The sequence below is a fragment of the Carya illinoinensis genome, chromosome 4 (genome assembly GCF_018687715.1).
Source record: "Carya illinoinensis cultivar Pawnee chromosome 4, C.illinoinensisPawnee_v1, whole genome shotgun sequence".
NCBI classification, from domain to species: domain Eukaryota; kingdom Viridiplantae; phylum Streptophyta; class Magnoliopsida; order Fagales; family Juglandaceae; genus Carya; species Carya illinoinensis.
Window position 1 is genome coordinate 1,848,518 of NC_056755.1, and position 17,076 is coordinate 1,865,593.

The window sequence follows — 17,076 nt, forward strand, 5'->3', positions numbered from 1 at the left end:
AAACAAGCATGTTGGGACTGAGAAGACGATGATCAATATGGATATGGACCTCCCACTTAAACGAAGTAAAAGAACAGAGGATAGAAAACGGCAGGACAACTGATTAGGTGGTTTTTTTTTTTTTTTTTCCCCTTTAACTTGGCGCGGAAGAAGTGGCTTTGTTCTATTTATAGGCAGAACATAGCAAGAAAGAGAGAACAAGGCTAATAAAACAAAAAAAAAATAAAAAGTTTTAACATCTTGTAACTTTACATATTGAAATGGGTCCATGCAAGCTCTCTCTCTCTTTATTTAGCTTTGTGCATTTTCATGCAGCTACTAGCACAGGGGACCTCCCTACCCCCGAATCTGGCGTTCTCTTAGGTTTGTAGAAGGTATAACCCAGTGCGTATATGAAATAATGAGGATTGATATATCTCCCATTATCGGTAACTCGGTTCCAAATACAGATTATCTTAACCCCTTGATCAAATAGGAAGAGCCCTCCCTTCTCTCTCAATCATATATATGTGGAGAGAGAGAGAGAGAGAGAGAGAGATTGCAGGCTCTTCGCAACGACGCCGAAGCTTGATAGAGAGAAGAAGAGGGGAGGGGGGCTATCACAAGGCGCATCCTTTATTATATTTGAATGGCAAGTGGTATTGTCAAAGCAATGACCTTGATGTCAAGCAATTTTTTCACCGTGTGCTCTGACAGCAACATAATTTGCTCCAGCAGTAGCATTTCCTAGCTGAAACTTCAGACACAAATCCAAACAGACAGACAGGGAAGACGAGCCGAAAAACAAAGAAAAGACACAAACTAAAAGAAGAGCATTGGATTAGTGATTTTCAAAGCTAGATGAAAAACATTGTCGGTCAGTAATTCCTGCGGGATTGCTGTTCAATAATACATGTGGGGGCAGCTCTTTCAATTGTGAAGGAAATGAAAGGTCCGTTGTCCACAACGTCTCAAATCTTTATTCAGCAGTTGAGGCATGTGTAAACTAGAGCCTACCGATTTTTTTGGTCCCTACACACAGATTTTATCTACAACAATTAACTTTTGTGGTCCCTAACCCTACAACTAGCAATTCAAACGGGAACAAGAGGAAGAGTGGAAGAAAATAACAGAGTAAGCATTACCCACGATAGTTTACAATAGAACGACTGCTGAAGGTAACCCCAAATTAAGAAACAAATGCATTTGCAACGAAAAGAATACAGTATGAGTACTGGAACAAGTTTGAACACTTCAAAATGGATCAAGATGCTCACACATTCTCAGGTTGCTCCTTCCCAGAAATGGAGAGAACAAATACTAATTCCGATTTTTTTAATGAGCAGGTCATTTTATTATGCCGGGCACCCACCTCTAGTACTTTATTAATAGCCTGCTATCGTTCAGTGATTCTTTCAATGTCAAAGAATTTGCAGGCGAATTTGTTTCTTTCTTTTTCTTTTTTTTATAGCCCTTTCCTCTTCAATTTTTGGGCCCCAACAGCTTATAAATAGCTTGCTACAGCCTACCGTTCAGTGATTCTTCGATGTCTAGGAATTTTATTTTATTTTTATTTTTTCCTTCTTTTGACTGATGATTTTGCATGCAAATATATGGTGACGTCGCAGGTTGTATCGAAAGCATTGGCACCATTAAAGGTACATTGATTATTTTAAAGGTACTTTGTCTGTCTAAGATACCAAGTCGCCAACAGTCAAGAAAAATCAGTGATTATCAATCCAGAAACCCAAATGGCAGGGCAACACAGTAGTCATAGTCACTATCTGGTTTCTGACACTTGAGGCACGAAAGGGAAATTTAATACAGTTCACCTCCTATTGGGATAGAATGTCTGGTTTTATCAGTTCTGTTTATTTAAGAGGACATTCCATCCTACAAGTTCAGGGCACCAGTATACCTAAATGATTGGTTGAAAGGCTAATGAGTACAGCCACTTAACAACCAATGCGTTACTCTGTCAATATTACTCAAAACATTCCAAAATAGCATGAACAAACATAGCATCATAATGTTCAGCAAAACATACAGATTTTGTGGAAGCCATTGTTAGGGAAGAAAACCACTAAACCAGTGGGGAATAAAAGAGTATATCTATCTTGGCTAAAAAATAATGTTTTAGAGAGATTAAATGATAAGGTTGTGACTTAGGTCAATAATCCCTTCAATGACTTACTGATGTTTAATAGCAGTAAGGCTAACAAACAAGGGAGAATAGCCCAGGTGTCTCGCATGCTTTTAGCCTCATTAGAATACACAGTAAAGGGCAAACAACTAGATTTTAAACCGGAGGTTTTTAAGAAGTTTATTGAATTTCATAGCTATAACGACAAATGGGAAACCGGCTATAATGGAGATTACTCCATTTACATAATTAAGATCCAGAAAAACCTTACCACTAGATGCAGAAAACTTAACAAATTTACCATGCTTCTCCCATCATTGCTCCAAGTTTTTATACTGGATCATTATCTAGCCTACCAGGTATCAGTTGAAATTCATTGTCTTGTTGGGAGAAACCATGGTCTTTGGACATATTCTTCAATGATTGATACGCCTGGTACATGGACCACCTGTCCTTGGGCCGAGAAACCACGCAATTACATGCAATTTTAAGGAACTGCAAGATTTCCTCTTCATGACCCTTTCCACACAGGGCCTTATCAATGGCATCTTTCGTTCGACCAGCACTGGAGAGGTGATTCATCCAATTCACCAAGTTGCCCTTAAATCCTTCCTCGACACTGTTAACTTCAAGAGGCTTTTGTCCAGTTACCAATTCAAGAAGCACCACCCCAAATCCATAAGCATCCCCTTTCAGCGAAGCAACCAATGTGCTTGGGTATTCTGGAGCCACATAACCAAGTTCTCCCAAGTCCCCATTGACAAAACTACTCTCATTAGAATCAGAAGAAGTCATCAGCCTTGCCAACCCAAAATCCATTATCCTGGCATCAAAGTCCTCGTCAATAAGGATCACACTGGAGCACACATTCTGATGCATAATTGGGGGGCGGCACCCACGGTGCAGCCAGGCCAGACCCCGAGCCGCTCCCAAACCAATCCTAAATCTACCTGACCAGTCCAATGCATCACCACCACTTCCATGCAACAAAGAAGACAGAGTCCCATTACACATATGCTTATAGACCAAAAGCTTCTCTTCCGCTACCACACAAAACCCCAAAAGGGGTGCCAGATTGGGGTGCCTAAGCTGTCCTAATCGGTTCATCTCCAAACGAAACTGCTTCTCCGGAAGCTTACAAGTACTCAAACGCTTGATTGCAAGCGCCGATCCATCCGGCAGCACAGCCTTGTAAGTAGTCCCAGTTCTAGTTGAAATGATTATATTTTCGGGGCAGAAGTTGTTGGTGGCTGCCATTAAATCCGCCAACTTAACCTTGACAAGCGGTTTCTGAAACAACGTAACTTGAACCAGTCTGTGTGCCCTCAACCTCTCAGCCCAATCATCATCTCTGCCAAGCCCATACCCTCTCTTCCTCCTACCCAACCTCAAATGGTACCACCACCACGCCCCAAAACCCAGCAACAACGACCCCGCCGCACCAAACACCCCTGCAGCAATGATAATGGCCAAATTCTTCTTGCTCAACCCCCCACACTTCCCTAAAGGTCCCCCACAAAGCCCATCATTCCCAGTAAAACCGGCCTTGTCAAACCGACCGAAAGGCGACGGCACCCTACCCGTAAGATCATTATTCGCCACGGAAAACTTGTTCAGCCTACCCAAACTAGAGAGTTCGTAAGGTATGGTGCCTGAGAGCTTGTTATCCGACATCATCAGACTATTCAGATACTTACAATTTGCAAGCTCGGGTGGAATCGAACCGGAAAGACCGTTATTTGATAGATCCAAGGTTACTAAAAAGGACAACCAAGTACATGTTTCTTTAGGTATCGTACCGTGCAGGTCGTTGGCCGAGAGATCCAGATTCTGAAGGCTCCGACAGTACTTCAAGGACTCGGGAACGGTGCCCGACAACTTCATGTCGCGGAGTTCGAGGCTGAGTACGCGATTCTCGCGGTCGTTCCAGCATGAGACCCCAACGAACTTGCATATGAAGCCTGCGGACGTGTTGGAGAAGCTCCACGAGCCGAGCTTCTGCAATGGATCGCGCAGTGAGTTCTTCAAACCTTGGAGGCACTTGAAGTCGTCATGCAGTACCACCTCCGCCGAAGAAGCAGAAAACGCGAGAAACAACGCGATCGGCACGATAACAAAGTTAAATATAACCAGAAACTTTTTGCCATCGGTTTGTCCTCTCATGCTGAAAATGAAACCGGTACCCAATTCTTCAGTATTCCGTTTCTAATATATATTGGAAACAACTCATGAAACTAATCGAAAAAAACAGAAGGAGGAGGAGGCGATGGAGATTACGCGTATAACTGTTGGTAGTGGTGTGGAGGTGAGATCAGGGCCATTGAAATTGCGTGGTGGGAGACGAAATACCATACAAATTAATGGCATAGAAATCAATTCAGGATTCAGTATGTTCATGTGGTTGATGGATTGTTTTTTTCAATGGGTGAGTGTGTGTTTGATGATCACAGCTTCTTTGAGGAGTTTTTTGACCAAAGAATGACTCGTCGGACGCTCCACTAAAAAGTATACTCTTGGGATTGATGTTTATTCCCATTGAGGAATTTTCTTTTCTAGACGGCCAATGAGAGAGTTGGGCTTTGGATCTTCCCAAGTCACGTACAGTATATTGCCACTGCTATTTTCTTAACGAGTTTATCGTATATAAATACAGTTACACACTAATCTTGTATTAATATTAATTTATTCATATTTAAAATTTAAATTAATACTATTTTTAATAAAATTTACTTTTTGATCAATCACATCATATTGATGTATAGATTAATGCACAATTATGCTTGTAACTATATTTTTCCTTTTTTGATTAATTGGGAATGGAGTAGGAAAGGTCTTTACTGTACGTCTTCCTGCGATGAATTTCTAGATTTGTAAGTGCCATTAATTTAATATATATATACACACATATTACGTCAAATCACATTAATTTATAAATTTACTTTTATATGATTATAGCACTCATCTTTATAATTTTATAATAATGCATTCAATTTCACTTTCATAACACTTTTTTATTTTGATATATTTGAGAGGAGCGGAGTTTCGAAATCTAGATCTCAATTTTAAAAGCTGTAGGTTATGTCAATCAGGCCACATGCCTTTGACAGATGTGCCACATAATCGATATAATAAAAGTTGATAAAATCTAAAATGAATGATAATATTACTCTAAAAATAGCATATAATACTAACATGCTAAGATAATATGAAATCAAGATAGAATTATTCGGATAGAAAATCTATGTCATCATTAAGGCTGAGCCTGAAATTTGTTTAAATTTTGGAGAGTGGTCAAAGATAAGGTTGTCCGAAAGTTAACATGTAGATTTTAGGCATGACACGGGCGGTTGGTGCGGTCAAAGTGTCCAACACTCGTACCTAACTGAATATTATGGAAAGTTGAGAAATTTTAGCCTAATTTAACTGCCCACCAACTTCATTAAGCTCTCGATCAGTTTGGATGTAAACTTATCGTTTTTTGCTTGTATAAGTAATTTACAAGCTATTGCCACATCCTAAAACGTACCCAAAACCCTAACTTGCAAGAATGAGTGTTCACGGTCGGGGGGGAATTGTGGAAGATATTAGATCTTTATTCTTAATGAGATCTTATTGGAATCTTGTGTTTACATGTCGTGAAGGAAATGCTGCAGTTCATCTCCTATCAAGGAAGGCTTTACAGATGATAGAGGAAGCCATATGGATGGAAGAGGCACCCACTGATATTGATTATGTTGTATGGAAGGAAATGGCATGTAATTGACTATTTTATTGAAGTGAATGTGAATGACTAAGGAAAAAAAATGTATTTTAAAGGTCACAAATAATTTAATGGCTAGACAATTGATGGTGACGCGTATTATTTAATGGTCTTTTTTATTAAACATTAATTTGATATTAACCTTATCTTTTTTAAATGTGTCTTGGCTCTTAATAGGGTTTTTTTTTTTTTTTCTTTCCTTGAAACTATGAGAGGCTGGAGAATAAGATTTAATAAGAAAAATGATTTAATCACAAAGAGATTGTATAAAGGAAAACAATAGTAGATTAGTGAATATACCCACCAATGTGCACACTCATATATTTTTATTTTTTTGAAAGTGACTATTAGTGAATTTATATATTTTTTAATGGCTAAGGATGTTTAAATAATGATTAAAGAAAAAAAAAACTTCATTTATACTAGTGTGCATATTTGGTAGCTACCTTAGCATTGTCATTTTATAAAAGTGAACTAAAAAATAAACTCACAAATTAACATGACTTAATGTGGTACGTTAAATTATAAAATTATTTTTATTATAAAATAAATATGACGTATCGTATAAAATTATATCAATTTGTATATTTATTTTCAAAATATATTTTTATAGCTGTAGTACTTTTCTTTCGTCAATACATGTTTATTTTTTAGAGATATATCATGCATTAAATTTTTATAATAATCATGAAAATGTCTTATAGTTTCTATATTTATTAACATATGAGATCGCATTTCTTTATTCTAGAAATATATGATATTCCAATTCAATTTTGAAATCATAAAAACTAAATAGATTATTCGGAAATCAAAACCTGATATTGAATCGGACCCATTCGATTCAGTTGATTTTATTCAATTTTTTTTTTCTTACCATCGTACAGTGTTTACTGTACCTCCAAAAGCATAGAGGAAACTTGGCACGCACGAAACGGAAAGCCAAGGTAAAGGTTGTCGATTCAAATTCGAAAAATTCTAAAAACATGTTGTGTTGTTGACCCCGCGCATCACAAAGAGCGGCCCCACACGTACAGCGACCCACGAGAAGTTCTCGAGTTGGTGGGCCCACCTCGCCTCTCTTTTTCTCAGTTTTCTGCGCGCCCCTGAATAGTGTTTTACAACAAGGCGAAAGAAATCCCGTTTCGCTAATGGTAAATCAGCAAAACGCCTAACCGCCCTTCCCCAGAGAAACCCCAGGTCCCCAACTAAACTGAGTAAACTCCCAGCACAAATCCCCGATGGAAAAGTCAAAACCTCCAGCCGAACAAAGCTAACTGACAATCTCGTAATTTACAATCGGAATGAGATAAGGAAAAAATGAATCACTTTCAGCTAAAAAACAGATACAGGTAGCAGTGGATAAAAGAGGGAAATTCAAGTTCAAAAATCCAGTGCTTTTGTGTCCTCAAAATAACGCCTGCTCTCTAGATTCATGGAAGACGATGCCCAGGTAACCACCGCCTACCTAAGTACCAAAAGCTTCAACCTCAACTACTACCGCTGGCCTATTATTTCCTATTTATGTATTTTTGATTTCTCGTTTCAAAGAAGTTAATTTTTCGTTTGTTTGTTTGTTTTTTATTTTTTATTTTTGGCGTGTGCAGAAAATGCTCTCGCTGAAGAAGGCGTACGCGGAGATAATCCTGAACACGGCAAAGGAGGCCGCAACGCGTGTAATGGCGTCGGAGCGGAAAGCTCTCCGCTTTCAGCAGGATTTGCGTGCCACCAAGGACGAGGCGCTCCGAATGCTCGTCCGCTTGAAGCAAACGTTCGACTCCAAGGTGCTTGGTTACGTAAACCTCAATGTGCTCGATACCGTTAATTTTGAGTTTCTTCCCTTTTCAATTGTAATTTTAGTGTATAATTACAATTGAGTAGCTCATTGATTCCGGCATAAATTCCTCGGGAAAATCTGTTTGCAGTCCCCAAATGCTAACCAAACCATACCCTGGCTGGGGAGAAGCGAAACCTAGCTAGAAATGCAATCTTTATCATCTTCAGCGTTCAGTATCTTTTCAATTTCTACAAAGCCTCTGTTTGGGTTATCTCCCAAGTGGCTAGACGCAAAACTCATAATTTCGTTAACAATAGACTCAAATTCGAATATATGTATACATAATACGTATACAAAACATGTGATTCCTCTTGGAGTTTATCTCTGCTTCACCTCGTGAGCGTTAGTATTGGTCCTTTTGTATTTTAGTCTGTAACCTATCATCTTATGCCTTAAAATTTTTTAACCATTAATAGATTCTTAAATCTTCACTTCATATACTTTCTTTTTCTTCAAGCAAATGCAAATAATGCCAATAGAGACGCGAGCCTACAGATTGCCTCAAAATATAATTGTATGAAAGAACCTGACAAGATTGGTTCCCTCTGATACTGGTTTCCAATCTTGGGTGCATATATATATATATATATATATATTTTTATGTAATATACTTCCAATTTTATTCACTTAAACCTCTGAGATGCCAACATTAAATTTTGGTGACAGGAATGCAGCAGGGATGCTGTTGTACCTGGTCCCTTCCCTGCTTTTCAGGTTCTATTAGGATAAGTCATGATTGAAGACAAATTGAAATCTATGTGTGACGTAATTTGATGGTTTAACGACTGGGTGCTTAGCGGTCTGATCTTTGTAGATTTGAACCAACTAGTTTTGCTAGTTGATCCACGTCCAATCTACGTCTTTGAGGCCTATATAGCGACTTTAGAAACAAGAGTTCATTGTGTTTTGCTCAAAATTGTTCAATTTGGTCTGATAACTGCCTTTTTTTCAATGTTTGTTGCTTTTGTGGACCTTTTCAATCTACCCAACTCTTGTGGAATTACATTTCTCTTGTTGTGAGTGGTTGGTATAGAATTGACCAGGTTTTACTTTACAGACAACTGAAGCGGAAATGGCATCCTTAATCCAGCAGGGAAGGATAGAAGAGCTTGAAGCACAGCTCAATGAGGCTGAGGATGTGATAGCAGGTCTTAGGACAGATTTGAAACAGGTATGGGGTGCATTGGAGAAGGTGAAAAGTAACCAAGCGCAACCTTTAAATGGACAAATAAAAAAGGCACCTTCTCATGAAAGTGCAGCATCTGAGTCCATCAGACCCAATCTTTTAAACGCAGGATTTGAAACCATGACAATTTCTGACATGAAGAATGCACCATTGAATGAGAGAATTTCAGTTGAGGAGTGCTGTAATACAACAAAAGAAACTGAACAAGTGTTGGATAATTATTACGCCAATAAATCTGATTTTGCCTCCATAATCATGAAAATTGAGGAACCTGAGCTGTATAGAAAAGGACTTACACAGAGAGTTTGTGCATTTGAAAGAGACTTCCTGGATGGAGAAGTGCCTCCTTCTAGAGATGAAATTGATCGACATTCTCTAAAAAAGAATGAGTTGATCTCTAAAGTGAGTGAGAAGGATGAAGTAAAATGTCTTGAACCCTCTACTATGACAAGCGACACAGAAATGGTGAATTCCTCAATTGGTGAAGAAGTAAATAACCGAATTAAGATCAGCACATCACAAAGAAGAAAGATACGATTTGGGAAAGCCAAAGCTACTTCATGGATGTCTGGTCCCAGTCCTGTTCAGGTCATGAAACTTTGTCAACCATCTTCATTTCTTTCATGTTGTAATGCGTATTCAGTCAACAGGAATGTTAAATCTGCTGAGAGCTCCTGTACTCTTCTGTCTATCAACACAGAAAAAGGGGAAGTTTGCCAAGGGAAAGGAAAAGAGGAGATGAAAATTAGGGATGCCACTGCGTCAGTCAGGTCTCCTTCTGATCAGCTTAACAAACATTGTCAGCTATCTTATGTTCTCCCCCACTGCAGAACATCTTCATATTCAACGAATGGAAATGTCAAAACTGGCGACGAGGGGTTGAAAATAAATGAAACTGAATCAAAGATAAAGCCATTGACCCGTTTGGATCCAGGATTGACGTTAATCACACGTGATGTAGATCCTAGATCAGGCTCTGCTAATATTACTGTGCATATTAAGGCAAGTAATGAATCCGGAGTTGTCAAGAATGTAGGGCAGAAGGACATGGAGTTGGGAGATGAGTCTGCCTTGGTAGAACATGAAGGTAGTGCTGCAGAGAAATTGATGAACCCAAGCTCAGAGTTGAACCTTGGGATGGTCAACAAATCACTGATGAACGCTAATTTGAAAGATGCTGAAGCATCTGAAGAAAGCAATGGTTCTCCTAGTCAAGCAGCCTGCAACAGGCTTCTCAGGTACACCTTTCAGAGGAAACGCAAGAAGGAATTCTTGAGCAAACCTGAGGAAGATATTTCTCTTGAAAGCAGCACCACTAAGAGGAGGTTGGGAGAGAACCAAAGTGATACCCAAAAACTACAAAACTCTAACTTAATCAATGACTCATCTAGAGACAGTCGTCGACTAGCTCAGGTTGCTCGTCAGGTTGGTTTTCTTCCTCTTCCTATTACTCACTTGATTGTGTTGAAGCCTAAGATAATCTATCGGGTCTCAAGTGAATAATTTGTGGCCTGCTCAGTAAATTCTGACCAGTGAATACATATGAATCACACTCACAGAGATAAGGTCACTATGCATGAGAACGCTTGGCCTAATTAATAATGGGAAGCAGGTGTGGTTCACTAAGCAATCATAGTTGACTTCAGTTACTTGGGATTACAAGTTCATAAGAAATGAACTATATGGTTTCTTTCATTGCGGTAGATTATGAAAATATTCTTATGTACGAAGCTGGTTTCTCTTGGCTTTTTCTGGCTCTCCCAGTGCAGAATTTCATGCTTCTCTAGTTTTATGTTCATAGATGATCAAGCTTGTCTAATATTGTATTTATGTTTCCCCTTTTGTGCAGCTAATTTCTTTGTCCGGAAAAAGATGGCGGTAGTAAAGGCAACCGTTTCTTACATCCAAATTCCAACTAGTGTAAAGTTGGATATCATTGGTCATTCAAGAAACATAACCTTAATTTGGGAGATAATTGAGGTTCTCAAGAAAATGCTTTTTGTGAAGGAATCTGATAGTTTTCTGCTGGTTGCACGCAGAGAGAGGGAGAGAGAGAGAGGGAGAGATTCGGCATTAATGTTTATAGTTTGGAGTCTTTAGACACCAATTTTTGTCGACAGGAGAGATTTTACGCCGTTGGATGTCCATGCTTAACTTGAATTCTTGTTTTTTATTTTTTATTTTTTGGTATAACCAGCTTTAAGTTAGTTTTGCTCCTTTTTTTAATATATTCTCCTTTCCATCTAAATGGGTAATTTAGTCGATTACTTGCACTTTGCATTCAGATCATCTCACGATTTTGCTGTGGAAATCGATAACAGAGTTGCTTTCAGTCATGTGATGCATTTTCAGCGAGAGCTAGTTGGAGAATTCAGATTTCATGTGAATCAGTGGTCCCAAAGAAGCTAAGAACCAAGGGAGCTGGAGCCGTTCATATAAGGGTCGACGTTGAAAGATAACTGTAAATTTCAAATGCACCCACTTATTTTAGAATGTCTCTTGCTCTGAAAGCTACACATAATGTGTCCGAGTTTTGGGCAGGCGCCATGTGACAATATGCATTAAGAAGAAACTCGAGCCAGGCACTCCTTCCCAATTAAAGGATGGTTGGATGGAACACATTTAGGATTGAGAACTTATGAACTTTATAATAGAAACTAACCAAGAAGAGAATAATGGCAAGTTCCAACCTTTTTTTTTTTTTTTGGGTAGCAAATGCAATTGTTTCCGAGAACTGGATATCTATGCAACAAGTGACAAAAAGCATCTCAAATCATGTAGACCCGCTTTCCAAAATAATGAAAATTTTGAGAATATAAAAAATTCAATAATACAACTGGCAGGCACCGTTAATTCATGAATGTTATGGGCCAGTTGATATGTACTCCCTATTAGACTGATTACCAGACAGTCACAGGATAACCAAAGTGACCCCATTTTTTGTTTTTTGGTGCAAGTGTATGGTGACCTTTTCTTCCAGCGAAAGAGTATAAAATTTGGGAAAATTACATTTTATTGCTATGTTATTCGGTTGAATTTGAATTACTAACATGTGGTTTAAATAATTACATCTCACTTGTAATTTGATTTGCTTTTGGCCCACATGTTTGATGCATTAAAATTGAAATAAGGTTGTTACTTGTTACTGTGTTTTCAAGAAATATGATATACATTGATGAATTTCAGTCGCAAAAATATATCAAAGAATCCTGCCTTAAACGCTAAAGTTGACCAATCAATCCAATCACGATTGAGTAAAATCTAAGCGACCCATAGATTTGTATATGCGTAGGCGTACCAAGCGACAATAAATAAATAAATAATTGATTCTTGAGTTGTACTTCGTGGCCATACCATTAGAACTCCAGCCAACCTAAACAAGTTATAATAATGATGATAATAATAATGTCCTTTGTAGCATGCAAGAAATTACTGATCTTTAGACCCTAAATGTTCTCTAAATCCAGATTATCTTAAGGCTGGTTTAGATTTAGAGATGAAATAATTTTAGATGAAAGATAAAAGTTGAATAAAATATTTTTAGAATATTATTTTTTAAGATTATTATTAATTTAAAATTTAAAAAATTAAATTATTTATTATATTTTATATAAAAATTTAAAAAAATTATGATGAGATGAAATATTACAGGTTTTTTTTAAGGAATAAGAGTCCTGAATTTATGATAATTAGATGTTAATACCTCGTTACATACCAAGGGCACCCTATGTCAATGCTAGGTTGTTTGACTTTGACACGAAATAATCTTATAACGTAAGATTCCAGGACACATACGTGACCAGCACCACCTATCAAGTCTAATTATCTGGCAAATGAAAAGAACTTTGTGAGGCCTAAGTGGTTGTTTCCTTCTGAACCAACCATCGAATAGCAGCACTACGAGAGAAGCTTGTTCCATATAACACCATTGACCTGACATTATTGGGGTGCTCTCCAGTCTCGGGGTTATCGGTGTAAGTATAACTTCTGAGGCTTGTCTCCTTTTTCTTCCTCTCATATAGGGCGATTGGCACAATGATATCCTATACCCAAATCCAGCGGCCATCCGAGGAAAGTGCGAGTCGCACTCCCTCCATCTTCATTTGATTCTGCCATGCATGGGCTAGGTTGTTTTCTGAGCTATGGATATTGAGACCCAGAAGCCGAAAGTTCTTAGGCTTGGCAAATGGTTTAAGAGGAAGCACAAGAGAGATGGCCCGTTTCATTTGAGGGAAGTTTCAGGTTAAATCTTTTTTCTCCTTTCACTTTGTTTCCTCCTTTTCATGGTGTTCTATTGTGTTCTATATTTCAAGCATTCAATTATTAGTACAGATGGAGGCGAGGATGAGGGTGATGATTACCTGGATAGTGTTCTCTTTCGGTCAAAGGAGATGGCTCCATACGTTTCGATCGATGAATTAAGGTGATCAGGTTTCGTCGTCTCTTGGTGGAAAGAAATAAACCAAGAAATTAATGACAACTTGTTTTCTGTTTCCACATACTCCAGGATCTTTGTGGGTACTTGGAATGTTGCTGGAAGATCTCCTATAGGGAGTCTAGCTGTAGATTTGGAAGAGTGGTTGAATCTCAAAGATGCTGCCGACATGTATGTTCTTGGGTAGGTAATGATTGTGGGCTGCCTTCATGTCCTTTTACCTCTTTAATCCTGCGTTAAAAACCAGAAGAAAGATTTTATAGCCAAAAAATTTTCCCATTTCAGATTTCAAGAGATCGTACCTTTAAAGGCCCGACATGTAATAGGAGCAGAAGATCCAACGGAAGCGACAAATTGGAACATGCTTATCGGAAAAACCCTCAATAACAAATACGGATGCCCTTGGTTGGTGCCGATGTTGAATATAATCTCGAGTAACAGTTATCACTATGCAGGAAATCCCGATTCGAGAAGAAAGAAGAGTGTTAGCAACCTTAATGGGAATCCATTGAGAGAGAGACCAAGGAATCAACACGACAGGCTGAACGGGAGCGGTGACCAGTACAAGCTAATAGCAAGCAAGAAGATGGTCGGAGTCTTTGTAAGTGTGTGGATGAAAAGTGAATTGCTCAAGAAGTATTGCATTTCAAATGTGAAAGTTTGTTCGGTTGCTTGTGGCATCATGGGTTGTTTGGGAAACAAAGGTGCGGTTTCTGTAAGCATGTCTATCGAAGGAACTAGCTTTTGCTTCATTGTTGCCCACTTGGCTTCCGGTGAGAAAAAAGGTGATGAAGTTCGAAGGAATTACCAAGTCTCAGAGATTTTCAGGCGAACTTCTTTCACTCGATCCCCACAAAACGACATGAGTTCTCCCCCTCTCACCATCTTAGGACATGAGTAAGTATACTCCAAACAAACAGAATACAAAACCAAAAAAAAATCAACTTTTGCGCATATAACATTTTTTCCTAAGCGCCTACATAGTTTTTTCTTAATAATGCAATGTTGGTTCTTGGTTATTTGAGCTTAGAAGTTAAAATTATACTATGACTTTCAATATATATTAGGATCAACATTGTTGACAAGAGTAGTTTTTGTCACAAAAACCCCGATTATATGCCATGTTCATAACCAAGACTCTATCTATTGTGTTTGTTGAATAGCCGGATACTCTGGCTCGGGGATCTCAACTATAGGCTATGCTTGGAGGACAGTTTTGCCAGGCAGCTTATAAAGAAGCAAGACTGGAGAGCATTGCACGAGTTTGATCAGCTCCGAAGGGAACAAAGAGATGGAAGAGTATTTCAAGGTTGGAAAGAGGGTAGCATTGATTTTGCGCCCACGTACAAGTATTCTTCCCACAATTTTAACTGTTACTCAGGTGGCCTTCCAAGCAGATCTGGAGAAAAGCAAAGAACTCCAGCATGGTATAACCATCAATCATTGTTCTCACTTAACTTTTGAACTGTATTAGGCAACCCCACCACGGGACCACCACCAAGCTTGGATGTGTTAGTATTTGGTCCTAAATCAATGGGTCATCTAACCTAGGTTGCAAGGATAGTTTTGAACTGAATTTCCATTCTCCCACTCTCAAAATTTTTGCTATTTGTCCCAAAATAAATTTACAAGAACAATGCGTGAGAGGATATCGTGTAATGGCAGGTGCGATAGAATTCTATGGTATGGGAGAGGAATAAAGCAACTATCCTATTTTCGTAGTGAAAGCAAGTTCTCCGATCATCGGCCTGTCTCGGCACTATTCTCTACACAGGTAAAGCCGTTAAGTCTACCAGTACAAGAGTTGTTGCAATGCACACCATTTTTCCCACCATAAGGCCTCCCAAACAAACTGTAAGTTCTACCTGCTAGTCCAAAAATAGTTTTCCATCTTACTTTTGTACCGGCATTCTGGTAAAACTGAATCATGTAAAAGTAAGAAAAACGGTTACCTTGTCATTGTCTTCAACATTATCATCATCTCTGCAGGGCCCAAGCGACAGATGATGAAGTGGCCAGATCCACATTCCTATTGTTTGTAAAGGATGTAGAGGCATCATCAGTACAAATGCACAACTATAGATCAAATAGATGAGAATGGATACAGCTGGCCTGTGTGGCTGCAGGCTGGCTTGATGTGCTATTTATTGTCTTGCAGCCTTCTTTCCCGTACCAAATTCTCTGTTTTCTGCGAGTCTTATTTGTTTGCAATGGAAATTAGGTCTGATTAATGAGAAGTCTAGTACTGCAATTGTACAAATGTAGTGAGGAATTATCTAGCAAAACAAGTGTATGAAGATTGGGATTCATTGAAATGTTTATGAAAATTGACAAAGTTTATTGTTGATGATTTAAAACATAAAAAAGCAATTCCAAAAAGTGGTTTGATTTTACACAAAATGGGCAGTCGTGTCACTTTTCAGTACCTTAAGATCTTCTACATCAGATCCAGCGGTAGATATCTCGTCCTGAATTGGAGAAACTCTAGCCCGAAAGAAGGTAAAAATAATTATTATATAGGAAATGATCCCACCTAAACTAGATCGAATCGAGCAGAAATTCAAGCAGACATTTATAAGAAATCCAAACTTAAAAAACCTCTAAGATTTGAATCAAACAATCGTTGCAAGAATCTTCAACTTCGTGTCCTCTAAGCTCTTGCTCAGCGGTTTCCTATGCATGCTTGAAGTTTCGAGCGCATTTGCTGCGTCGAGGTAGGAGCGAAGCTTTTCGATTCGCTTCTTTAAAGCAATAACTCCTCTCTCTACCTGTTTCAAAATATCTACTGACAGAGATTATTTGGTAATCTATGTTGCGTTTCAAGTCTGTCCAAGAATTACGCAAGACGATAAAGAAATAATATTTAAATAGTTCGACAAGTTATCTATATTCATTGGAGTCAAAATTTATTAAGTTTGTATGAGATTACAGACACTCAGCAATTCCTCTCTCACGTCCTCTATTTCTTTGTATTTGTCCACTAGGGTTTTGCTTGACTATTGAGAATTCTCAAATGAGAATTTTGAATTTTAAAATTAAATATTAAAATATAATACTTTAATATTATTATTATTTTAGAATTTGAAAAAGTTGAATTATTTATTATATTTTGTACGAGGATTTGAGAAAATTGTAATGATGAGATGAGAATTTTATATTTGAAATGAAAAATTTCAATGGTCAAATAGTACCTAATTTACACATATGAGCTCTCCTTTTATAGAAGAAGCTCTACTGAACATTAGGCTTAATGAATAACTAATGGTGAATTGGAGCAGCTATACTTAAAACTTCAACATAAAGGACGGTGGACAGTGCTATAGGACGGTGGACGGTGCATGTGCATTGCAACCTCTTAATCTCTGCATTCACACTTAGCGGCTATTTTCAACAATCTAAAGACTCTTAAGAGAGTGAAAAGGTAATAATAATAAAAAACTAGAGTATCTGTTTGGTTGGTGGGAAAATGGAGGAAGATAGAGCAAATCAAACTTTCGCTTCTCAGAATCCTATTGTTTACTGAGAAAAGAACTCATATCAACTGAATGCGTCTACTTTTACTGTCTGCTATTTCTTTGTTCTCGATGAGATTTTTGTATTTTTGAATACCAGAGCAACTTTGCTTGCGATGCTGAATTGATTTTCTTTGTTTCTTTTACCATCATTTTCTCGGTAACTAGAGGGATGAAGAGAAAATGAAGATGCAAGGACAGGGTATGGAGTACCTCCTTGCGATTTT

The 17,076-nt window shown here is 38.2% G+C and overlaps 3 protein-coding genes and 1 long non-coding RNA gene across 5 annotated transcripts; 2 read left to right on the top strand and 2 right to left on the bottom strand.

Annotated features, from left to right (window-relative positions):
* Window positions 1-2,276: 2,276 nt before the first annotated feature.
* On the bottom strand, window positions 2,277-4,650 carry LOC122307778 (probable inactive receptor kinase At1g27190). The gene has a single exon (XM_043120868.1). It carries the CDS (start codon window positions 4,283-4,285, stop codon window positions 2,453-2,455), a length of 1,833 nt encoding a protein of 610 aa, XP_042976802.1. The 5' UTR covers window positions 4,286-4,650; the 3' UTR covers window positions 2,277-2,452.
* Window positions 4,651-6,982: 2,332 nt separating this feature from the next.
* LOC122306694 lies at window positions 6,983-11,150 on the top strand. Its single transcript, XM_043119166.1, has 4 exons — window positions 6,983-7,332; window positions 7,487-7,663; window positions 8,774-10,327; window positions 10,752-11,150. Exons 1-4 carry the CDS (start codon window positions 7,315-7,317, stop codon window positions 10,782-10,784), a joined length of 1,782 nt encoding a protein of 593 aa, XP_042975100.1. The 5' UTR covers window positions 6,983-7,314; the 3' UTR covers window positions 10,785-11,150.
* Window positions 11,151-12,535: 1,385 nt separating this feature from the next.
* LOC122308017 lies at window positions 12,536-16,079 on the bottom strand. Its single transcript, XR_006241893.1, has 3 exons — window positions 15,936-16,079; window positions 15,290-15,821; window positions 12,536-13,568 (listed from the first exon to the last, which is right to left on the bottom strand). It is a non-coding gene; the product is annotated as an uncharacterized LOC122308017 (long non-coding RNA).
* On the top strand, window positions 13,001-15,672 carry LOC122308016 (type IV inositol polyphosphate 5-phosphatase 7-like). Of its 2 annotated transcripts, none has more exons than XM_043121164.1 (7): window positions 13,001-13,144; window positions 13,235-13,325; window positions 13,410-13,520; window positions 13,623-14,234; window positions 14,501-14,764; window positions 15,003-15,191; window positions 15,327-15,672. In XM_043121164.1, exons 1-6 carry the CDS (start codon window positions 13,045-13,047, stop codon window positions 15,172-15,174), a joined length of 1,350 nt encoding a protein of 449 aa, XP_042977098.1. In that variant the 5' UTR covers window positions 13,001-13,044; the 3' UTR covers window positions 15,175-15,191; window positions 15,327-15,672. The 2 variants fall into 2 exon arrangements, with proteins under 2 accessions (XP_042977098.1, XP_042977099.1); XM_043121165.1 differs by having other exon boundaries at window positions 15,003-15,111.
* Window positions 16,080-17,076: the final 997 nt, after the last annotated feature.